The 22659-nt window shown below is 65.7% G+C and overlaps 4 protein-coding genes across 5 annotated transcripts; 3 read left to right on the top strand and 1 right to left on the bottom strand.

The window, feature by feature from the left end:
* Positions 1-3634, top strand: ADAMTSL5 (ADAMTS like 5; the record flags this gene model as incomplete). Its single annotated transcript, XM_031507101.2, has 10 exons — positions 1-122; positions 389-449; positions 527-635; positions 711-838; positions 933-1050; positions 1445-1528; positions 2143-2306; positions 2402-2636; positions 2875-2946; positions 3264-3634. Coding segments are annotated over 10 exons (1407 nt in total), but the record flags the coding sequence as incomplete, so codon positions are not given.
* Positions 3635-7562: 3928 nt separating this feature from the next.
* PCSK4 (proprotein convertase subtilisin/kexin type 4) lies at positions 7563-13223 on the bottom strand. Its single transcript, XM_077788758.1, has 14 exons — positions 13119-13223; positions 12943-13038; positions 11898-12026; positions 10965-11041; positions 10785-10873; positions 10220-10392; positions 9933-10145; positions 9653-9753; positions 9279-9382; positions 9069-9186; positions 8736-8906; positions 8417-8541; positions 8066-8185; positions 7563-7992 (listed from the first exon to the last, which is right to left on the bottom strand). Exons 1-14 carry the CDS (start codon positions 13218-13220, stop codon positions 7634-7636), a joined length of 1977 nt encoding a protein of 658 aa, XP_077644884.1. The 5' UTR covers positions 13221-13223; the 3' UTR covers positions 7563-7633.
* A 1005-nt stretch (positions 13224-14228) lies between these two features.
* On the top strand, positions 14229-20539 carry REEP6 (receptor accessory protein 6). The gene is made up of 5 exons (XM_021547950.2): positions 14229-14418; positions 16890-16983; positions 17692-17830; positions 19167-19335; positions 19956-20539. The coding sequence occupies exons 1-5, from the start codon at positions 14304-14306 to the stop codon at positions 20003-20005; spliced, it is 567 nt and encodes a 188-aa protein (XP_021403625.1). The 5' UTR covers positions 14229-14303; the 3' UTR covers positions 20006-20539.
* Positions 20540-20637: 98 nt separating this feature from the next.
* On the top strand, positions 20638-22565 carry C28H19orf25 (chromosome 28 C19orf25 homolog). 2 transcript variants are annotated; one of them, XM_077788822.1, is made up of 3 exons: positions 20638-20711; positions 21384-21557; positions 21631-22565. In XM_077788822.1, the coding sequence occupies exons 2-3, from the start codon at positions 21410-21412 to the stop codon at positions 21804-21806; spliced, it is 324 nt and encodes a 107-aa protein (XP_077644948.1). In that variant the 5' UTR covers positions 20638-20711; positions 21384-21409; the 3' UTR covers positions 21807-22565. The 2 variants fall into 2 exon arrangements, with proteins under 2 accessions (XP_077644948.1, XP_077644947.1); XM_077788821.1 differs by having other exon boundaries at positions 20639-20715.
* The last annotated feature ends 94 nt before the right edge of the window (positions 22566-22659 follow it).

Here is a 22659-nt window from a genome sequence, read left to right on the forward strand (position 1 = left end):
AGGGTCCCCGAGCCCCCAGCCCCTGCTTGGCCCCAGGGGACCTGGGGGTCCTGGGGACCCTGGAGCTCCTGCTCCAGCTCCTGTGGGGACGGCGTCGCCCTGCGCAGCCGGAGGTGCCTGCGGTGAGTGGGGGACAGCACAGACCCCCCCGGGGTGTCCCCAGCTCCCAAACCCCGCGTGGCACCCAAATCCCACGGCACGGCCTTGCCACCACCTCGTGTGGCACCAGGGCCATGCAAAGGGATGGGGGACACTGTGGGACATCGGGGTCCCCTCGCCTCCTCTGCTGCCCCGTGGGGACGTGCCGCTCTCAGTCCGTGGTGGCTCGGTGGAGCTGGGGGTCGCCGTGGGGGACACGGGGGGACACGCGCTGTCGCTGTGACCGCAGGAGCGGCGAGGAGCGGCCGTGCACGGGGGACCCGCGGCAGTACCGGCTCTGCCAGCTCCCGGTGAGTGCCGCGGCACCGGCGTGGCTGTCCCCGGTCCCCGTCGCGGCTCCCCCGGCTCTATCCCGGTGCTCCCGCAGGGCTGCCCCAGCGGCTCCGTGCCCTTCCGGGCCATGCAGTGCTCGCTCTACGACAACCGGCCCGTCCTGGGCTCCTCCGCCCGCTACCGCTGGGTGCCCTTCCACGGAGGTGAGTCCCGGGCTGCTGACGGTCACCGGGGCCGTCCTGGGCATCACCCCAATCCCTTCCCCCCTGCTCTGGCAGCCCCCAACCTGTGCGACCTCAACTGCCTGGCCGAGGGGCACAACTTCTACTACAGCTTCGGCCGGGTGCTGGACGGGACCCGCTGCGGCCCCGGCTCCCCGGACCTGTGCGTCGGTGGGCGCTGCCTGGTGGGTGCACACGGGGCTGGGACCCCCCTCGGGACCCCCCGGGACCCCCAGTCCCGGGCAGGCCGTGCTGAGGGGGTGTCTGGGCTCCCCACAGAGCGTGGGCTGTGACGGGATCCTGGGCTCGCGCCCCGACGCCTGCGGCCCCTGCGGCAGCGGCCACGGCTCGTGTGTCCTCATCCACCGGCTGTTCCAGGGCTCGGACCCCTCCTCCGGTGAATGAACCATTGCCCCGGCCCCCTCCATGGGTGAATGCTTTGGCTCTTGGCTCCCCTGTCCTCCTGTCCCCATCCGTGTCCCCAAGGCATCGCCTGGGTGCCCCCGTCCCATCCTGAGGGTCTCTGGTCCCTCCCTGGGACAGGGACTCGGAGCAGCCCCTTCACTTGGGGGGGATTAACTCCTCGCAGAGGGGTCACTCCTGGGGTGTGGGGGGGTCTGTTATGACCCCAGGGGTGTCTGGGGTACGGGGGGCACCCAGAGTCCCTGATGGGCCCAGCTGGGTCAATGCCTCAGGCCCGGGTCCCCTCTGTGCCCCGTCCCTCCCTCTCTGTCCCCCCGTGGTGCCCCCGGGCCCTGCCCAGGCTCTGCTCTGACCCTTCCCCCTCACAGGATATTTGGGATATGTGAATGTGACCAAGATCCCGGCCGGGGCCACCCACATCAAGGTGACGGACAAGAGCCGCAACTACCTGGGTAGGACGTGAACTGCCCCGGTCCCAGTCGGTCCCAGTCGGTCCCAGTCGGTCCCAGTCGGTCCCAGTTGGCCCAGGCTGGTGCCAGCTGTGTGTGCGGGCAGGGCAGGGCAGGGCAGGGCAGGGGTGGCCGTGTCACGCCGTGCTCTCCCATGTTTGTCCCATGTCGTGCCGTGCCGCTCCCTCCCTCGGATGCTGTTTTGAGCATCGCGGGGTCAGTGAACTCGCAAGCGCTCGGGGCAATTTTCCAGAGGCCGCGGCCGCGCGTTTTTGGGAAGGGCTGAGCTGGACCGGGGCCAGAGCGGCCACTGCAGCACCAGCACAGGGACCTCCATCCCCACCCTCGTCCCCTTTCCCGTGCAGCCGGAGCCTCTCCCCCCGTCCCAGCCGGGCTCGGGGGGCTCGGGGCTGGCTTTGCACACCGGGGTTTGGCTGCGGCTCGGGCCCGCAGCCAAGATCCGACAGGAACGCGGATTCCCGGATTCCCGGAGCCCCGAGCGCGGCTCCCCGGCCCACGCTGCCCTCCCGCGCCGGGAGAGGCCTCCGGTGGGGAGGCGGGCGGGGGTCGCGGGGGCCGTGCGGGGCTCGGTTTGCCGGAGCCGCTCCGTCCCGTAGCGCTGATGGCGAGTGACGGCCGCTACGTCCTCAACGGCGACCGGACCATCGCCTGGCCGGGGCCCTACGAGGCCGCCGGCACCGTCCTGACCTACAGCCGGGCCCCCGACGGCACCGAGAGCCTGGAGGCGCCCGGACCCACCCGCGAGGACCTGCACGTGATGGTGCGGGCAGGGGGACACGGGTTGGGGACCGCCACCATCCCCGCTGCCACCGCCCCTCCCAGCCCGCCTCGTGTGTGTCCCCCCACCCCGCCCAGGTGCTGCTGCAGGAGCCCAACCCCGGCATCGAGTACCAGTTCTGGCTGCCCCGCGGGCACCCCCAGCTCGGCCGCGGTGCCACCAGCCCCCTGCGGCAGCCGCAGCCCCGAGGGGCCGGCAGCCCCCCGCCCCCGGAGCCCCCGCGCACCCCGGGCCCCGCACCGCCCCCACGGCCCGGGGGCTTCGCCACGGAGCCACCGCCGAGGAGCCGGAGCCGGGACGGGGCTACCGCAGGTACATCCTCGGGGGTCCCCGCAGCCCCCCGCGGCCCTGCTGGGAGCGTCCCAGGTGGGACAATAAGATGGGGACGCTAAAAAGGACCCTAAAAGCCCTCGCCAGAGCTCTCAGGAGCCCCGTGTGACCCTCTCTGGGGTCCGGACCCTCAGCCTCCCCTCCCAAAGTTGCACGAGGGGGGTTTGGGGGGTCAGGAGTCCCCTCTGCCCCCGCGATTGCTGCAGCTTCATCCCCGCAGGGCGCTGCGGGAGGTGCCGCCCGCCCAAGGGGCGCTCCCAGCGCATCCGGCACTTCTGCCAGAGCGACTTCGGTGAGCGCCGCGCCGGGAGGGGCTCGGGACGGTGTCGGGGGGCGGGACGGGGCTGGGGACATTGCCAGGGACAGTGCCAGGGACAGTGCCAGGAGCGGGAAGGAGCTCAGGGTGGTGCTGGGGGCGGTGCTGGGGACGGGAATGTGCTCAGGGCGACGCCAGAGGATGGAAGGGGGCTCAGAATGATGCCAGGGATGATGAGAGGAACGGGAAGGGGCTCAGCGCGATGCTGGGGATGGGAAGAGACTTGGGGTGATGCCAGAAGCGATGCCCCCGCTGGGAAGGGGCTCAGCCTTGCCCCATCCTCACCCCCGCAGTGTTCCACGGGCGGATCCTGGCGCGGCGCGTGGTGGGGCGGGAGACGCGCTACGAGGTGGAGGTGAAGGCTCGGTACCGGCAGCTCTTCCCGCTGGTGGCCCGGGAGTACCTGTGGGTGCCCAGCACCTGCGGGTGCCCCACGCTCCACGAGGGCGGCGAGTACCTGCTGATGGCGCGGCGCCACGTCAACCACGAGCACACCCTGAACCGCATCCTGCTGCAGGACCACGGCTACGCCCGGCCCTGGACGCCCCGCGAGGCCCGGCTGGTGCGGGACGCGGCCCGGCACTGCCCCCAGCCCCGGCCGCCCTGAGCCCCGTCCCGGGGCGGGACCCCCGGGCGAACCGGCTGCTCCTGCCGGGCACCGAACCCTTCCCGTGCCCCCTCCCCGCAGTGGACCCCCCGCCCGTCTCGCCGTCCTTGGGGTCCGCGTGGTGGAGGGAGGGAGAAGGGGGGGGGGGGTGATAATTTATTATTATTTTTGCAGAAAATAAATCGGTTATCCCCTCACCGGCCGCGTGTCCCTTCCTGCCTTGCCCTGACCACACCAGGGGGTGCTCCCATTTCAGGGGGTCCCCTCTGTGTCCCCGTGGGCAGGGGGGGCTCCTCCGTGTCCCCACACTTCAGGGGGTCCCCTCCGTGTCCCCACGAGCAGGGGGTCGCCTCCGTGTCCCCGCGCTGAGCCCCAGGAGCAGCTCCCACCCGGCGCAGCGTGTCGCTGTCCCCATGGCCCCGTGCCAGGCTCTGCCTGCCGGGGTCGGGGACCTCCCGCTTATCTCCCTTCCGGCGGAGCCGAGCGTGTCCCCCGCCCGTGGCAGAGCCCCCTCCGCCCGTAACCCAACCCTTGGGCTGCTGGCGGCCACCGCGGGGCCCCGGTGGGGACAGGATGTGACCGGGGGCGCTGGGGCACCCCGGGGTGGGCTTGGAGCTGGTGCCGGGAAAAGCTGAGCCCTCCCAGCTCGTGCAGCTGGGGACTGTCCCCAAGCCGGGGCTCTGGGGTGTCCCGAGTGGCAGCTGCCAGCCCAGGAGGGTCCTTGGTCACATCGGGTGACACCACCACAAATGAGCCCCGGGACCAGCTGGGGGGCGGCAGAACTGAGCCCCAGCTGGTGCCAGTAAAGTCTGAGTGGTTCCAGGTGCTCCGGAGCGATTCGGGCTGCAGAGGTGCCTCCACCCTATAAAAATGCTCCCTCCCACCGCACACCCCACGCTTAATTTGGGGCTGCTGGGGGGGGGGATTTTGTCCCTGGCAGGGTCCCAGCCATGGCAGGTTTGGGGGCCACCCCACGCACAAAGAAACCCTCGAGAGAGGAGCAGGGGCTCTCCACCCCGAGGGCTGCGGCTCGTGGTCGGGCCAAGAGCCGGCAGAGAGAGGGGGAGCAGGGGGAGCGCGTCCCGCGGGGGTGGGCGCGGGTGCCCACCTCCCCCACCACGCCCGGGACGGGGCGGCTGGTCCGGCGGGGAGCCGAGGAGAGCCCCGGCCCCGGGGGGAGCGGTGAGCGCGTCCCTGCCCGGGGAAATCCCTGCGCGGGGCAGCGGGGGCTGCCCTGGCCGTGCTGACGGGACCCCTCTGCCCCACAGACCCTGCGAGACCCCCAGCACCGCCCTGCGCCGGGGGCTCCTATTTCTCGGGGCTCCCCGAGGTTGAGCATCAGGACCCTGCTGTCCCTGCGGCCCCCAGCCTGTGAGTGTGTGTGCGGGGGTCCCCATAGCCCCCCAATAGGTGTGTGGGGGGGTCTATCAGCCCCCCCAGCACCACTGAGCCTCTGCTTCCCCCTCCAGGCCGAGCCCCCTGACCCCTGCGAGGGACGGGCCCCGGAAGGTGCGGAGGAAGCTGCAGCACACGCTGGTCCTGGAGCTGGTGAGCTGGGGGGGGGTCTGGGGGGCTCTGCAGCGCCCGGGGCTGGGGGCTGACCCCGTTCCCTGTCCCCAGGATGGGATCCTGCTCTACTCCTCCCTCCTCGCCCACGGGCAGAAGGATGCCACGGCCACCTTCACCACGGATTTCCAGGCGAGCTCCTACAAGGTGGGTGCCCCGGAGGTGGGACGGTGGCTGTTGAGTCTGGGGGGGTTGGGGAGCTGTGATTTGGGGCTGTGGATGATGATGTGGCTCTTCACTGCCACCCCATGTGGCCTCTGTGCCAATGTCCCTTGTGGCCGAAGGGGAAGGAGCTCCAAAATCCCATTGGTGAGGGGGTGAGGGATCCTGAACCCCCCTGGGGGCTCCCCTTGCTGTCACAATGGGGTGCTGGAGGTTTTCCAAGATGCTGTTCCCTCCCAGGTCCACGTGAAGCTGCGTCCACACGTGCAGGAGTTCTTGGAGAGCCTTTCCAAGACCTACGAGGTACCCAGAGCCCCCCCAGGCTCTGTGGGGTGACCCCTGGGGGGTTGGGGGGACTCGAGCAGCCCACGCAGGGACCTCCACCCTCTCTCTGCCAGATCATCGTCTACACCACTGCGAAGAAGGACTATGCCAAGAAGCTCCTGGAGGTGCTGGACCCCAAGAAGAAGCTGATCAGGTGATGGTGCTGCCCTGCTGGGGACCCCCGGTGTGGCAGGGCGGGGTCCCCACGGCTCTGTCTCCCTGCCAGGCACTGCCTCTCCCAGTCGGATTGTGTCTGCTCCCAGGGCTGCTACTGGAAGGACCTGACCTGCCTGGGCAGGGACCTGGCCAAGGTGGTGGCCCTGGACCACACCATGCAGGGCTTCCCTGCCCAGGTAGGGCAGCGCTGCTCCGGGGGGATTTGTCCCGGTCCCCGTGTTGGGTCCCTGTGTGTCATCCCCACCTTCTCCCTGTCCCCTCCTCAGGCTGCCAACTGGATCCCGGTGCCCCCGTGGTCTGGGGACCCTCAGGATGAGGAGCTGCTGCGCCTCATCCCACTGCTGGGCCAGCTGGGCCAGGCGGTAGGACCGGGGAAGGGACGTGGGGATGGAGATGGGAAAGGGATGTGGGGATGGGGACAGGAAAGGACATGGGGATGGGAAGAGGACATAGGGATAGGGACATGGGGATGGGGACAGGGATGTTGGGATGGGGACAGGGAAGGGGATGTGGGGATGGGGACATGGGGAAAGGGACATGTGGATGGGGACAGGGACGTTGGGATGGAGACAGGGAAGGGACGTGGGGATGAGGAAAGGACATGGGGATGGGGATGTGGGGAAGAGGACAAAAAAGGGATGTGGCGATGGGGACATGGGGATGGGAAAGGGACATTGGGGCGGGAAGGGGACAGGAAATAGGTGCAGGGATGGAGACATTGGGAGGGGGACAGGATGGGGACATGGGGACAGCAAAGGGACAGGCACTCTGGCACAGCCCACCCTACCCCGTTTCTCCCTGTGCAGGAGGACGTGCGCCCCGAGATCCAGCAGCAATTCCAGCCCTGCCAGCTGCCCACTGAGGATTAGGCCGGCCTGGAGGAGCAGGGTGGGGAACAGCTCTGGGAGAAGGCTGGAGAAGCTGTGCTCGGGGGCATCCAGGGCTGGGTGGTTGTGCCAGGACTCTCCCTTGGTGTTTGCAGGATCCCAGCTCATCCCTGGGGGCTGGGGGTGCCCCCCAAGGAGAACTGGGGCCTTTGGAGACAAAGCTCCGTCCTGGCTCCCTCCTCCCCCCCTACTCTGTGAGGTCCAGCCAAGGTTTTTCATTATAAGCTTGGAGAAAGGTCTGGCTCTGCCTCAATTCCCAAAACTCTTCAGCTGAGCAAACACACTGTGCTGGGGATGGCACAGCCAGGGAAGGGGAGGACACAAACCTCCTCCCCGGTGTCCTGGGGCAGTCCAGGGTCCTGGCACGGGGCCGGTGCCCCCGGGAGGGCCCTGGCTGGCAGCTCTCCCTGTGCCATCCGTGCCCAGTGCCGTGGGTGTGCTGCATGCTGGGGCACAGCTGCCACTGTGCCTCTGCCAGTCCCCGTGGGACAGAGCGTCTGGGGCGCAGCCACCCCGGGACCCCTTTTTTAAGGCCTAAAGCTGCTGCTGAGCAGGAATTGGGGACTCTGGAGGGGTTCTGGGCTGGCCTCGGCTGCCTCTGCTCTGGTGGGAGCCACTTGGGCTCGTGGCCGGGCTCCTGCCGTGGCCATGTGGGTGCAGCTGTTTGGGGACACGTCACACACGTCACATCTCGTCCCTCTGTGCCTGGGAAAGGGCACAGGGCTCCCGGCTCCTCTGGGGATGTCTCTGTCCCTGGCAGCGGGGGAGGAGCCACCCCTGCTGTCCCCTGTCCCCTCACACAGCTGGACACGAGTGGGACCATCCCACTCGCTGCTGGGAAGGGAAATCACCGCGGGGGGGACGGCGGCTGGAAAAGCAACAACCGATTTATTTGGGCTCCCCGCTCTGCCCCGGGCTGTCCCTGCAGCCCAGGCCGGTGTCACTGTGTCCTCCTGGCGCGGAGGAGCGTGCGACACATGGGGTACAGCAGTGCCAGCAGCACCAGGCTGCCGCCGGCCAGGACGGCGAGGAGCAGCAGGTCCCTGCGCGGCCCCGCCGGGCTGGGGGAGCCCTCCTCGGGCTGCTGGCACGTGTGGGTGATGTCCTGGAAGGTGTGGCCTGAGGGACACGACGTGCAGTTGTTGGCCAAAGCGCCCTGGCAGGTGTAGCAGGAGGGGTGGCAGCTGGCACAGACGCGGGCGCTGTCCCCAAGGGTGGCACCCCGTGCGCGGCCGTAGTAGCGTGGGGGGCAGTAGGGCAGGCAGGAGCCCTGGTGGGCGTACAGGGAGCGGCCACAGTCTGTGGAGAGAGGCTGGGGTGAGGCCTTGGGGAGCAGAGCATCGTCACTGTCCCCCCACGAAGCCTGGCTCACCCTGGCAGGCTCCCTGCTCGTCCCTCCCGAGACACTCGGCGGTGGCGGTGGCTGCGGAGCGCCTGGCTGGCATGTCCTCGTCCGTGCCGTGCAGGTGCAGGATGAAGCTGCTCAGCTGGCCTGGGGACACGAGGGACAGGGGGCTGCCAGGTGAGGGACATGGGGCTGGAAGCTCTGGGGGTGTCCCGCTCCCAGCCCTGTGCTGGCCAGGGAGCCCCTCAAACATCAGAGGGCTTGTGGCCAGGAAGGAGAAATCAAATTGCCCATCCACAGGGTGGGGGAAGGAAGCGTGACCAAGCACAGGGTGCTGACCCCAGTAAAATTGAGGTTCCTTCTCCACGGGGCACCCACCTCTGTTCTGGGCATCACCCCTGTTCTCCAGCTGGAGGGTCCAGATCCCCTTGGGGTTCTCATCCCAGAAGTGCGTGGACATGAAGGTCCAGTCCTTGTAGCCGTCCTGGCTGGTGTCGTAGGGGCTGGAGGAGGAGAGCAGAGCTGAGAGTGCCAGCCCAGGGGCCTGCAGGGGCAGGGTGTGACCTGAAGGGTCACCCCGTGCTTGCTCCCTGGGCACTCCCAAATGGCAGGGCTGCAGAGGAGTTTTGGGTCCACTGAACCCTTTTTTGGGAGTCTGCTGGCCCTGGGGAAGCTGTGGGAGCCCCTCTGTCCTTACCGCACCGTCACCAGCGTGGACGTGGTCCCCATGGGGCTGCTCAGAGCCACCACCAGGTCCCCCCTGCGGCTGTAGCTCAGGGACAGCTGCACCTGGACGTGCTCCAGTGAGCGGATGCTCTTGGAGCAGGAGGAGGCATCCGTGGAGATGGTGAGCCTGGAGCCGATGTCCCTGTCGAGGACACGCTGCAGGTGAGGACATTCCCTCCCCCTGCCACCGGGGCTCCAAGCACAGCACAGCCCGTGCAGCACAGATCACTTTTTGAGCCCCTGTGCTTGTGGTGGGCACAGCAAATCCTCGTGGGAGGCTGGACCTGGGCTCGCTGTCCCTTACCTGGGCACCTGCACGGCCTGGACCGAACATTTCTGCTGGGGCCGCGTCCCCGTCCACGTGGAGGCCGCCTGCACCAGCAGCCCCGCGTCCAGCAGCCCGTAGCCGTAGTAGTGGCTCACTGGGACGCCGGTGCCACCCAAGAGAGGGACCCGTGAGCCCCTGGGTGCCACCGGGGCCTGCTGGAAGGTGTTGGAGGGGCGCTGCACTCACCCCTGCGCCCGGCACCGTTCTCAGCCCAGTCCTCTGCCTGCAGGTGAGCGGGTCTGGAGGCCCTGATGATCAGGTGCTGCAGGTCCCGCCAGCTCAGGGCTGGGCTGGAAGCAAGCAGGATGCAGGACAGAGGTCTGGGTTAGTTTTTCATGGGGAGATTTGGTTCTTCTGGCAGGGGTAGAGCAACTCTCAGCCCAAGCTGATCCCCCCCCATGACCTCCTTTGGTGCCAAAATAGGAGCGAAGAGCTCCAGAGGACAACCCTCCTGCTCTCCCATGGCCCTGGGGGGAGCCACAGCTCTGCACCCCAACCTTCCTGCTTCCCCTCCCCTTTCTCATCCCTGGGTAGTGTCCCCATGTCTCGGTGTCACCTACTTGGCCTCCAGCGCCAGGGCCACCATGCCCGCGGCCAGCGGGGCCGAGGCGGAGGTGCCGGTGTGTTTGTCTGTGCAGCGGTGGTGCAGGTCAGTGGTCACCTGGGGGGACAGCGGGGTCTCAGGACTCTTTCCAAAAAAGCTGCCTGCACTTGGGGACCTTCATTAAATTCTCCTTTTGGGACACGGACGCCGAGCTGAGGCGGGCTGGGACCAGCCCGGTGCTGGGCTCGGCGGCCGGCGCGGAGCTGCTGCTGTGGCAGAGCTGTTGTGACACTCACGATCTGCACCTCGCTGGTGGCCCTGCTGCTGTAGGTGGTGGTGAGGATGGCGGGGCAGCTCTCGCTGTAGCGGGGCCGCTGCCCGTCCGCCAGGACGCTGCCCACCGACACCGTGTAGATGCTGTTGGTGTACCCGTCGCAGTTGCAGTTGTCGTAGTTGGTGCCGCCGTTGCCCGAGGCCCAGATGAAGATGGAGCCGAGCCCACCCCGTCCCTGTTGAAGAGCAGAGGGGGGTCAGCAGGTTGTCCTCGTGTCCCTGTGGCCCTCAAGGCCAGGGCTGGGCTTACCTGGACGACCCCTCTGTGGAAAGCGGCCGCAGCCAGGACTCCGGGCCCGTCCACCGTCCTGCCATCGTCCTCGGGGCCCCAGCTGGCGCTGTAGATGTGGATGTACTGGGGCTGCAGGCCCAGGGCCTGGGCCTCCACCATGTCCGTGATGGAGCCGTCCAGCATCCGCACGCCTGAGGGAGGCACCGGGCAGCCGTGGAGGGGACGGGAGCCACGCACGAGCCACACCAAGGGCAGGGCCTGGAGCTTTCAGTGCCCCTGCCCTAAGGAGATCAGGCCCCCTCGTGTCTGTGCCCTTCCCAAAGCTCCTCATTAAGCCTTTTTTCATTAAGCACAGGGAGTGCTCCTGGTGTTTAACCCCCCCTTTGCCACCTTCACTTCCACAGAGGAGCCTGAGCCTGCCCTGCTGGTCTTGGGCTGAGCATCAAAGCCTTGGCAGCACCGAGCCTGATGTGGGGCAGCAGCCACCCTTGTAAAGCCCAGAGCAGCCCCACCTGGGCTCCTGCATCCTCACAGGGGGCTGGAGATGATTTCCAGCTTCTCTCACAGAGGAGCAACATCTTACCTCCAATTTTGGCATTGTAGGCGACGCCAGCACCGCAGATTCCATTGTTGGCCACGGCTGCCACTTCCCCCGCGCAGCGTGTCCCGTGCCTGGGGGGACAGAGTGACCCTGAGAGGGGTGGGGGGCCTGGGACAGCCCCAGGGCTGACCCCCCCAGTGTGGGGAGCTGGGCAGAACCCACCAGTTCTTGTCGCTGTCGCTGTACCGGGGCTGGGGGTCGGGGTCGTTGCTGTTGAAGTCGTAACTGGCCAGCGGGTCCTGTTACACGGCGAGGCAGCGGCGTGAGGGCCCGGGCAGGGCTGTGGCAGCTTGGCACAGGCTCCTGGCACCCAGCCCGGCGCTGGCACCGCCGAGGGACCCGCCTGCCAGCCCAGGGGACAGCGGGGCCCCTTCGTGCCCAGCTGTGCTGGGAGCTAAACCGAGACCCGAGAGGGAAGGGAGCTGGGGAAGGGGCTCAGCCCGGGGAAAAGGAGGAGCAGGGGGAAGCTTCTGGTTCTGTACCAGTCCCTGGCAGGAGGGGACAGTCATGGGGGTCAGGCCCAGGGGACAACGGCACAGGAGGGAACAGCCTCAGGCTGTGCCTGGTGGGACATCAGCAGGAATTTCCCCATGGGAAAGGTGGGCAGGCCTTGGCAGGGGCTGCCCCGGGAGGTTTGGAGTGCCTGGAGGTGGCACTGGGTGCTCTGGGCTGGTGAGAAGGTGGGCACAGGTTGGACTCGATGATTCTGAAGCCCTTTTCCAGCCTCGGTGGCTCTGGGGTGGTGCAGGAGGGGCTGGAAGCAGCACAGCTTTGCTGAGGGTGACCCTCGCTGGCCACACAGCCCCGGGAGAGGAGCCACGGCACAGTTCCACACCACCAGGGCTGCTTTTCCTTCTTGGGAGGGTTTGCCCACCACGCTGCCTTTGCAGCTTGCTGCAATCACACCTCTGGGGGCTCCTCTGCGTGGGCACGTCAGAACATTTCAAACCCAGTGTGAAATTGTACCATGGGAGGCTCCAAACCCTGGATCCAGCCCCGGAGGGGCCAAATTCCCACCGGGAATGCTGGAGGTGGGCTGACAGCATCGACCCCACCCTCCCTGGAGGAGCAGCTCCTGGACCCCCCCATAATTACGTAGTTGGCGGCCAGGTCGGGGTGATCCTTCTCCAGCCCATCGTCCAGGACAGTCAGCACCACGCCCAGCCCCGTGTAGCCTCTGCTCCACGCCGTGAGGATGTTCAGGTCGGGATGGACGTCGTTGTTCTGGAAAACAGATTAACTCCGATCGGGGTCACCTGCGGGAGTGCTGCTGCCTCAGCACTGCCGGCATTAGCCGGGATCATGTCCGGGTGGGGCGCTGGGAAGGGCACGGCCAGCGGGCACGGAGGGACCCTGCCCCTCTGCCCGGCCCTGGGGGCATTTCTGGGTGCTGTTCCCAGTCTGGGGTGCTGTGCCCAGCTCTGGGTGCTGTGCCCCGTCTAGGGTGCTGTGCCAAATTTAGGGTGCTGCGACCAGTTCTGGGGCACTGTGCCCAGTCTGGGGTGCTGTGCTCAATTTAGGGTGCTGTTCCCAGCTCTGGGGTGCTGTTCCCAGTTCTGGGGTGCTGTGCCCAGTCTGGGGTGCTGTGCCCAGTTCCGGGGTGCTGTGCCCAATTTAGGGCGCTGTGCCCAGTTCTGGGGTGCTGTGCCCAGTTCTGGGGTGCTGTGCCCAGCTCTGGGCTCCTCGGGACGTGCAGCTCCCAGAGGGGTCCAGTGCAGGGTCACAAGGCTGAGGAAGGGATTGGAACACCCTGACAAAGAAAAGCTGAGGGAGCTGGGGCTGTTCAGCCTTGAGAGGGGCCCTCAGCCCCGGGTGTCCCTGGCTGCTGCCCTGGGAGGGCTCAGGGCAGGGCCAGACTCGCCCTGGGGACCAGAAATGGCACCAGAGGAAGGGGCAGGGAGTGATCCCAGGAATTCCCCTGCACAGGAGGAAGAATTCCTTCAGTGTGCAGCACCTGAGCCCTGAACAGAGGCCAGAGGGGCTGTGGGGTTTCCCTCCCTGGGGATATCCCAGAGCAATCCAGACCCAATCCTGTGCCTCTGGGATGGTGCTGAGCAGGGAGGGGGCTCTGGATGTGCCGCTGCTCCCCTCCATCCCGCGACTGGGGTGGGGATGAGGAGGGGAAGCAGCCGGCTCTCACCATGTACCACTGCTTGGGGAACCAGGGGTCGGTGGGCACCACGCCCGCGCCTCTCTTGGAGCGTCTCTTCAGCGTCTGCTGCTCGAACCACAGGACCTGGGCGGGGAGCAGCGCTGTGAGCGCCCGGCCGTGCCTGCCCACAGCTGTCCCCTGGCACCCCGGGCCTTCCTCCCTACCTGGGGGTCCCTGGCGAGCCGCATGTGCCACCCCCAGTGCCGGCTCAGGGCTCTCTGCCGGCTGCCGCGGTGGCTGAAGTGGTGGAAGGGCTCTCCCTCCATCACCTGCGGGCACAAAGAGCTGCTCGGAGGGTGGATTGAACACCAGCAGGATGGGCAGAGTGTCCCCAGGGTGGATTGAACGCCAGCAGGACGGGCAGAAAGTGTCCCCAGGGTGGATTGAACACCAGTAGGACGGGCAGAAAGTGTCCCCAGGGTGGATTGAACACCAGCAGGACGGGCCAAAAGTGTCCCCAGGGTGGATTGAACACCAGCAGGACAGGCCGAAAGTGTCCCCAGGGTGGATTGAACACCAGCAGGACGGGCCAAAAGTGTCCCCAGGGTGGATTGAACACCAGCAGGACGGGCAGAGTGTCCCCAGGGTGGATTGAATGCCAGCAGGACGGGCCAAAAGTGTCCCTTGGGAACAGCGTGGAGTCCTGGGGAGGGGCTGGGTGCCTCGGGGGTCCCTCGCTCACCCCTGCACGCTCAGGGGCCGTTTGCTCTGAGGCTGGGGGGACCCTGGCACGGAATTCCCAGATTCCCAGGGAGCCTTGGAGGGGAAGTGTTGAGCAAGTGTTGGATGGGGCTTGGAGTGACCAGGCCTAATGGAAGACATCCCTGCCCACGGGACAAGCGGAGGGGACGAACAGAGGCAGCACCGGGCCAAGGGCACACGGGGTGGGCTGGGCCCGCCTTCCCCGCCCAGGCCGCACCTGGCCCCGGTAGAGCAACCCGTGCCGGCGGGCCAGAGCCCGGGCGTCCCTCAGCCCCGGCGCCACCCGCACGGCCCAGCTGCTGAGATACACTCGGGGCTTGGCGGGGCCCGGAGGGGCGGCGGCGGCCACCGGGAGCAGCACCGGGAGCAGCACCGGGACAAGAACCGGGACAAGAACCGGGAGCAGCGCCGGGCCGGGCCGGGCCGCGCCGCCATGAGGCCGCGCTGCCATGGCAACGGCGTCGGCCACGCCCCCCGCACGGCCGCGCCTCATTGGCCCGCTGCTCCCCGCCCCGCCCTCCCATTGGCCACGCCCTCCGCTGAGCCCCGCCCCCTGGCGCTGGCCACGCCCCCAGCGGAGCGCTCGCCGGGCCGGGGTCGCACCGGGGCCGCTCCGGGGCCGCCGCCGCTTCAGCGCCGCCGCCGCCATGGGCTCCGTGCAGCAGCGCCTGGAGCGCTTCCTCTACAGCCCCGGCCCCATCGGCGACCTGCTGGCTCGGCTGGAAGCCCGTACCGGCGTCCAACGGCTTTACCTGGCCACAGGTGCGACCGGTACCGCGGGGCCTCCCCGGTTCTCCCCGGTTCTGTCCCCTTCTCCCCCGTATCGTGGGGCGCCTTGGCAGCTGCTCACCGTGGCTCTGGGCTCAGCACGGGGGCACGGGGAGGGCAGGCAGGACCGCGCTGGTTTGGGGGTGCGGAGGGGGTGGGGGTACCGGGGGTGACATCGCTGTCACCGCGCTGCCCTCGCCTTCCGCCGGCACCGAATCCCGGAATCCTAAAGCGTGCAGGGTCCGGGTGTCAGAGAGACCCTCGAGACCCCTGGCCTGACGGGGGGGGTCCCCATTCTGGGTGAGCCCCCAGATCGTGGTGGGTCAGATGGGGCACTGGGGATGGCAGCTCGTCCCCGTGTCCCACCGGTGGGACCGTGCGGATCCGGCCTTTAACCGGATCCCTGTTGTTCATTAATGAGGAACCAGCCGGGTTCTCCCCGGGGATCCTCCTCCTGGCACGCCGTGCCCCCTCTCCTCTGACCCTCGGCCCTGTGCCCTCTGTGCCAGCTTGAACTGGCCTCGTCCACGTGCTCCAGTTTGAGATTTGGTGCCACTCAGGCATTTTCCAAGCAAAACAATCCTGGGGATTTGCTCAGGCTCAGCCGTGATGGACTTTGGGGGTAGAACAAGAGTGGCCCCACCAAAAAGGGATGGTTCTGCATTCTGGGTCCCTGTCCTGGAAAGGAGAAGCTGTTGCTGAACTAAAAATTCCCGATTTCTCCCTCTCGTAGCTCCCTAATTTGTGTTTGAGACTTTGGGCTGGGGTTTGGAGCAACCTCTGGGCAGCACCACCTCCGGCTGCCTCAGCAAAACCTTCCCTGGGTTTTTGCTGTTACATAAATTTCTCTGGGAGTTTAAATCCTGCGAAATCCCTTCTAAGGCTCTTGGGGAGTGAAACCCAGCACTGCCTGGACCTGCCTGCCCTCCTTGGAGGGAGGTTTGGGATTGCTCCAAAGCCACGTTGCTCCTGCCCAGTGTCCCAGGAAAGACCCGGAGCTGTGGGTGCCCCGGAGCTCAGGCCAGGAATGCTGCAGGGAGCAGAGCTGGGATAATCCTCCCTCAACACCCCAGCAAGGACTTTAATTCACCAGCACAGTCAGGTTAATTCCCAGCTTTTTCCTGCTGCTGGAGGACTTTGTTCCGGTGGGACACACAAAATGCTCCATCCCGAGTATCCCAGAGGTTTTCCTGCCCAAAAGCTCCGTGTCCCACCTTCCCCAGCCACGCTTTTCCCCAGCTCCTCTGCAGCCTCCTGCGAGCGTCCGGGGCGCTGGGCAGGCTCCAGCCGCCGACGGCTCAAATTTTAATTGAGCCAGCTAATTGAGCGGCAGGGCAGCGGGATCGGATTGCCGCTCCCAGGGCGGCCAAGCCTTCCTCTGCCGGGCTGCTCGGCCACGGGGAGCGGGGCTCGTCCTTGAGCCGGAGCTCTGGGAATGCCCAGCGGCTCCGGGCCCCGCCGGGGAACCGAGCGGAGCCAAGCGGAGCCTTGACTTTGGACCATGGGCGTGTAGTCAGCGTCTCCTGCCGCCCTGGCTCTGCTCCAGGGGTGAAAGTGCTGCGAGATTGGGGTGGTGAAGTCCCATCGCAGCCCCATCGCAGCCCCATCCCAGCCCCATCCCAGCCCAATCCCAGCCCCATCCCAGCCCAATCCCAGCCCCATCGCAGCCCCATCCCAGCCCCATCCCAACCCCATCCCATCACAGCCCCATCCCATCCCAGCCCCATCCCAGCCCCATCCCAGCCCCATCCCAACCCCATCCCAGCCCCATCCCAATCCCATCCCAATCCCATCCCAATCCCATCCCAGCCCCATCCCAGCTCCATCCCAATCCCATCCCAATCCCATCCCAGCCCCATCCCAGCCCCATCGCAGCCCCATCCCAGCCCCATCCCAGCCCCATCCCAGCCCAATCCCATCGCAGCCCCATCCCAATCCTATCCCAGCCCCATCCCAGCCCCATCCCACCCCCATCCCAGCCCCATCCCAGTCCCATCCCAATCCCATCCCAATCCCATCCCAGCCCCATCCCACCCCCATCCCAGCCCCATCCCAGCCCCATCCCAATCCCATCCCAGCCCCATCGCAGCCCCATCCCAGCCCCATCCCAGCCCCATCCCAATCCCATCCCAGCCCCATCGCAGCCCCATCCCAGCCCCATCCCAGCCCCATCCCAATCCCATCCCAGCCCCATCCCAGCCCCATCGCAGCCCCATCCCAGCCCCATCCCAGCCCCATCCCAGCCCCATCCCAGCCAGGGGAGGGGGTCGCGGCTCCCTCGGGGAGGAGCAGCCTCCCCCGTGCCTCGTTCCATCCAGCACCTCCGCGACGTGGAATTAACCCGGCGTGGCTTTCACCCCCTGGCACACGCCCGTGCCTGCTCTGGGATGAGAATCCCGCTCAGGAGACCGAGCGGGGTCTCCCCCGGTGGCAGCAGGCTCCCGAGCATCCCCTGTGCCCCGCAGGCTCCCTGGCTTTCCTGGGGCTGTACCTCATGTTCGGCTACGGCGCTTCCCTGCTCTGCAATGTCATCGGCTTCGTCTACCCCGCCTACCTCTCGTAAGTACCTGTGCCGCACCTGCAGAGCGTGCCCTGCCCTTCGCTGAGCTCTCCCTGCTCAGCCAGGAGGCGATTATTGCTGGGAAGCTCTTGAGACCTTCCTGGAGAGGCTGGGACCGTGCCAGCCCAGAGCAGCCAGTGGGCAGGTTCCCTCCGGGCTGGGGGGTTTGGGAAGGTGGAGCCCAGCCCGGGACTGCAGCAGCCGTGTCCTTCCTTCCTTGTTTCTTTCCTTGTTTCCTTCCTTCCTTCCTTCCTTGTTTCCTTCCTTCCTTGCTTCCTTCCTTGTTTCCTTGTTTCCTTCCTTCTTTCCTTCCTTGCTTCCTTCCTTCCTTGTTTCCTTGTTTCCTTCCTTCCTTCCTTCTTTCTTTCCTTCCTTCCTTGTTTCCTTGTTTCCTTGATTCCTTCCTTCCTTCCTTCCTTGTTTTCTTCCTTCCTTTCTTCCTTGTTTCGTTGATTCCTTCCTTCTTTCCTTGATTCATTCCTTCCTTCCTTGTTTCCTTCCTTGCTTCCTTCCTTCTTTCCTTGTTTTCTTCCTTCCTTGTTTCCTTCCTTGTTTCCTTGTTTCATTCCTTCCTTGTTTCCTTCTTTCCTTGTTTCTTACATTGTTCCCTTGTTTCCTTCCTTCTTTCCTTGTTTCCTTCCTTGTTTCCTTGTTTCATTCTTTCCTTCCTTGTTTCCTTCCTTGTTTCCTTCCTTGTCCTTCCTCAGCATCAAAGCCATCGAGAGCAACAGCAAGGAGGATGACACCATGTGGCTCACCTACTGGGTGGTCTACGGCGTCTTCAGCATCGCCGAGTTCTTCTCCGACCTCTTCCTCTACTGGTTCCCCTTCTACTACGCCGGGAAGGTAACGGCCGTGCCACGGCGGCATCGCTCACATTATCAATACAGTCAACCAAAAAGAATGATAACCAGAAGTATTTTGCAGACTTAGCAAAAGTACAGGTCAGAGAGTATTCAAGAAGACTGATTCATTCAATTCAAAAGTATCTAACATTTATCCAAAGCTCCTTAGAGTGCAAGATGAAGCAAGTCCCAAAAAGTGAGAGGTTACTTTGGAAAACTCATGAATAGTACTTGGGGTTTTAGAGGTTTGGAAAAGGACAAATAAAATTTCTGGTTTTGGAAGGCATGAAGAAAAAGCCTGTGGGGGAAAAAAAAAAAAATGAATGCAGTTTCAGTTCCTGGTAAAATAAAGAAGCAAGAAAACAAACCAAAATTATAATATAGCTATTTGCAAAATATTAATGAGCTGCAATGGAATCATCATGAAGAGTTGTGCAATCAGTCAGTATGGGCTGTTAGTGACTTAGCACGTGGCAAGGCCTGAGGGGATGGGAGAGGAGAGAGACAAGAGGATGCTCCAGGAGATGGGGGGAGTTCCAAGAGGGGGGAAGATCCAAGAGAGCCTCTGGCCCCTCAGAGACCCCTTATCAGGGGGCTTCAAGGTGGGCTGGAACAAGATTTAGGCCAATGGGGTCACAGACACCTGATGTTTCAGGTGTGGGGTGAACTGTACATTTTGGGGGTTGAAATGGAATAATCCATTTGACTTTTGGACTTATCTGTAGGTAAGGGTATTGTCCAATGTAAGGAGGATTGTTTTCATCCTGGCCGTATTATCGTAAATCTTTTGCCAGGCAATTATATTTATTCATCCTTCCCAACAGGTGTCCAAAGAGGCTCCCTGAAACAGAGGCTAGATGGTGTTAAAGGAATAAAGTGGGGATTTATTAAAAATCTTTCGCAGGATACACCTTGGGCAGTGTGAGAGCCCGGCCGTGGCTACACCCAGGATGGACCCGCCGGGTCATGGGTTTTCACACTTTCTAAGTTTTGGTCCATTTTGAGCTTAATTGTCCAATTCCAGCTCTGGGTTATGCAGTCCCACGCTCCCAAGTTTGCTCTCCTAAATTTGCTGCTGTCGATGCTTTTTGGCCTGAAGCTGCAGCAGCATCCTTGGTTCTGGGGCTGGAAAAGGACTGTGGGCCTGAGCTGTGAGAACTGGCTATGAAGCCCAGAGTTATAAACTAATGCAGTACAGAACCTGGAATATGTGAAAACTGGAATTTGAGGCGTCAGAGGGGCCGCAGCCAGCTCAGATCCCGGGGGACTCCAGTGAGCTCCAGCTTTGGGTGCTGCTGGGTGGCCCCGGAGCCACTGAGCCCCTGCTGTGCCCGCAGTGCCTGTTCCTGGTGTGGTGCATGGCCCCAGTGCCCTGGAACGGCTCCCAGCTCATCTACCACAGCATCATCCGGCCCTTCTTCCTCAAGCACCACCGCGCCGTGGACAACATGATGGGTGACATCGGCACCAAGGCTCTGGACGCCGCCTCCAGCGTCACCCGAGAAGGTAACTCCGGTGGCCCACCCGGTCCCTCCCTCCCTCCTGCTCCGTGTCCCGGTTTTCCCAGCGAGCTCGTTAATTACCGGCGGGGGATTGATCCCTTCTGGTGCCCGTGGGCCCAGCCCCGTGCCGGGAGCCCCGGGGGTCACGGTGCCCTGTCTAACCTCTCTCTCCTCTCTGCGCTGCGCGGTCCAGTCCTGCAGACTCTGGCCAAGAGCAGAGCCCGGCTGGCGGCCGGGGTGGCCCCGCAGCCCAGCCTGCCCGTAGGTACCGAGCGGGGCCCGGGCCGGGTCCCGTGTCCGCCGTGGCACCGCCCAAAACCCGCTCTGTTCCCGCACAACCGGCCCGTTCTCCCGTGGCGTGCGTAGGGCAGGCGCTCCCCTCCCGCTTCTCCGTAGCCAGAGCCCGTCCGTGCGTCCATCCGCGTGTCCATCCGTCTGTCCATCCCCGTGCCCGCGGTTCCCCCAGCGCTGCTGCTCGCCCGGGGCTCCGCGGCGGGACCGGCTGTCACCGCCGTGCCCAGCGGGACGGGGAGGGAGCGGGACGGTGACGCGGGGCCGGGCAGTGCCCCAGGACACCGGGCACTGCCCCGGGGCCGGGCACTAACGCCAGCCGTGTCTCCGCAGGCATCAAAGCACCCCTGAACCTGACAGAGTTAGTGCAGAAGGCGAAGTGAGAGGGGCACCGGGGCCATTGGTACCGGCACTACAGCGCCGGTACGGGCATCAGTACCGGCACCAGCGGCCCCAGTACCGGCACCGTGCTCCCAGTACTGGTACCGGCATCCTCCGTTCTGGCACCGAAGTTCCCCGGTACCGGCACCGTGCTCCCGGTATTGGTACCGGCATCCTCCGTTCTGGCACCGAAGTTCCCCATACAGATGCCGGTACCGGCACCATACTCCCGGTATTGGTACCGGCATCCTCCGTTCTGGCACCGAAGTTCCCCGGTACCGACACCGTGCTCCCTGTACTGGTACCGGCATCCTCCATTCTGGCACCGAAGTCCCCCCTACCGGCACTACAGACGCCGGTACCGGCACCATACTCCCGGTACTGGTACCGTCATCCTCCGTTCCGGCACCGAAGTTCCCCGGTACGGGTACCGGCAGCATGGCCCTGTTACCGGTACCGGCCAGCCCGGGATCCCGAATTTCTCCAGTCCGAGTCCGTTGTCCCCCAGCCCCCCAATAAACCCCGGTGCCCACCGAGCGCCGCTCCCGTCCCGCGCGTTCCGTGACCCCGCGCGGCGCCTTTAAGAGCGGCAGGGGGCGGGGCTTAGGGCAGGGGGCGGGGCTGTCTCAGTGACGTCACGGGGCGTGGCGGAAGTGCGGCCGGGGTCCGTCCGTCTGTCCGTGTGTCCGTCCGTCTGCGCTCCCGGGGGTCGGTCTGTCCGCTGGGGGGACCGGGGGGGCTCTGACGGTGTGTCCGGGGGGCGGAGGGGGCCGGTTTGTCCGTGCGGGGGTGGGGCTCTGCCTGTCTGTCTGTCTGCCTGTCTGTCTGTCTGTCTGTCCGGGGGCGGGGGCAAGGAGGGGTCTATCCGTCTGTCTGTCCGTCCAAAGGGCGGGGTGGGGGACTCTGTCCGTCTGGGGGGAAGGGAGTGAGTCTGTCTGGGGGGGGGGGGGCAGCAGAAGGGATCTGTGTGTCTGTTGGGAGGCAGGTTTGGTGTCTGTCTGTCTGTCTGTCCGGAGGGGAAGGTTTGGGGGGGTTCTGTTTGTCCTTCCAGGGTTACAGTGAGGGGGCTCTGCTCCGTCTGTCTGTCCAAAGGGCAGCACAGGGGGTCTGTCCGTCTTGGGGGGACAGAAAAGGGGAGGTGTCTGTCTGTCTGCTTGTCTGTCTGTCTGTCCGTCTGTCCGGAGGGGAAGGTTTGGGGGGGTTCTGTTTGTCCTTCCGGGGTTACAGTGAGGGGGCTCTGGTCCGTCTGTCTGTCCAAACAGCAGGATAAGGGGGTCTGTCCGCCTTGGGGGGACAGAAAAGGGGAGGTGTCCGTCTGTCCGTCTGTCTGTCCGTCCGGGGGTGGGGGCACCGCCGCACCCTCACCTCCCCGCTCCGCAGCGTCTCCCCCATGAGCCTCCCCCGGGATGAGCTCCAGGGCCAAGCGGGTGCTGCTCACCCGCCCTGAGCCCCCCAGCGCGGAGCAGATCCTGGCCGACGTGCAGGGCTCGCACCCCTCCGACCCCGTGTTCGTCCTCCCCGCCGAGCCCCCCCAGGAGCCCGGCCCCGCTCCAGGTGAGCCCCCGCTGGGCAAGGGGCGGCCGCGGGGACCCCCCGAGCCCCGCTGAGCCCCGGCCCTGCCCGCCAGGCTGCCCCGAGCCCGCGGAGCGGGAGCGGCTGTACCGGCAGATCCGCTCCTACGTGGCCATGAACCAGCGGCTGCAGCAATCCCGGGAGCAGCTGCGGGAGCGGCGCCGGGAGCTGCAGAGGGTCGGGGAGGAGCTGGACCGCGGCATCGCCGAGATGAGGCACAAAGCGTTCTGAGGAAGCCTGCTGGGCGCCTCGGGACACCCCACGCCGTGGTTTCACCTTCCCAAAACCGTTTGCATCGCGAGGATCCGGGTTTGCCGGGGCAGCCCCGGCTGTGCCATCCCAGTGACCTCTTGCCAGGGAGCTCTGCCAGCACGGCGGCACCTTCTTGGTGTTGGGATGAAGGCTTGCACCCCTCCTTCTGCCCCTGAGCCGGCTGCCACGTCCCCCGTGGGTGGCACGTCCTCTGCTCTCTACGACTTTTCCCTCTGGTACGTCCCCGAGGATGACCACGTCGCCTCCCGCATCGCAGGGCGCCTGAGGGAGGAGGGATTTCGGGGCTTCACCGAGCACCAGGACCAAGTGGCCGGGACATCCGTCATCCTGTCGGCCATGGAGGCCATCGAGGCCAGCCGGGTGGCCATCCTGCTGCTCTCGGCCAAGTCCGTGGGCGACCGGTGGTGCCAGCGCGTGTCCCAGTGGAACCTGTTCCGCAGTATCCACCAGCGCGGCCCCAGGGTGGTCCCCGTGTGCGTGGGGGTGACCAGAGCCGAGGTGCCCGCGTTCCTGCAGCACCTCGTCCCGCTGGAATACCAGAACGAGTTCTTCTTCCAGCGGCTGCTGGCCAGCCTGAGGGCCCGCCCGAGGAGCGGGCACCGGCGGGTCCCGCCCGGGGGCACGAACTGAGGCACCGCCGGGGCCGGCTCGGCGGCCAGCACCGCCCCACGGTGTGGAAAACTGCCCTGTTTTGCTAATAAAGGTGCTGGCAATGCATCACGCAGCACCGTGGGCTGTCCTAAATCTCATCAACCCCCATTTTTGGGAGCTGAACGTGCCGCTTTCTGTCTGGGGGCGGGGGATGGTGTGC

This window comes from Lonchura striata, chromosome 28, assembly GCF_046129695.1.
Source record: "Lonchura striata isolate bLonStr1 chromosome 28, bLonStr1.mat, whole genome shotgun sequence".
Taxonomy (NCBI): Eukaryota; Metazoa; Chordata; class Aves; order Passeriformes; family Estrildidae; genus Lonchura; species Lonchura striata.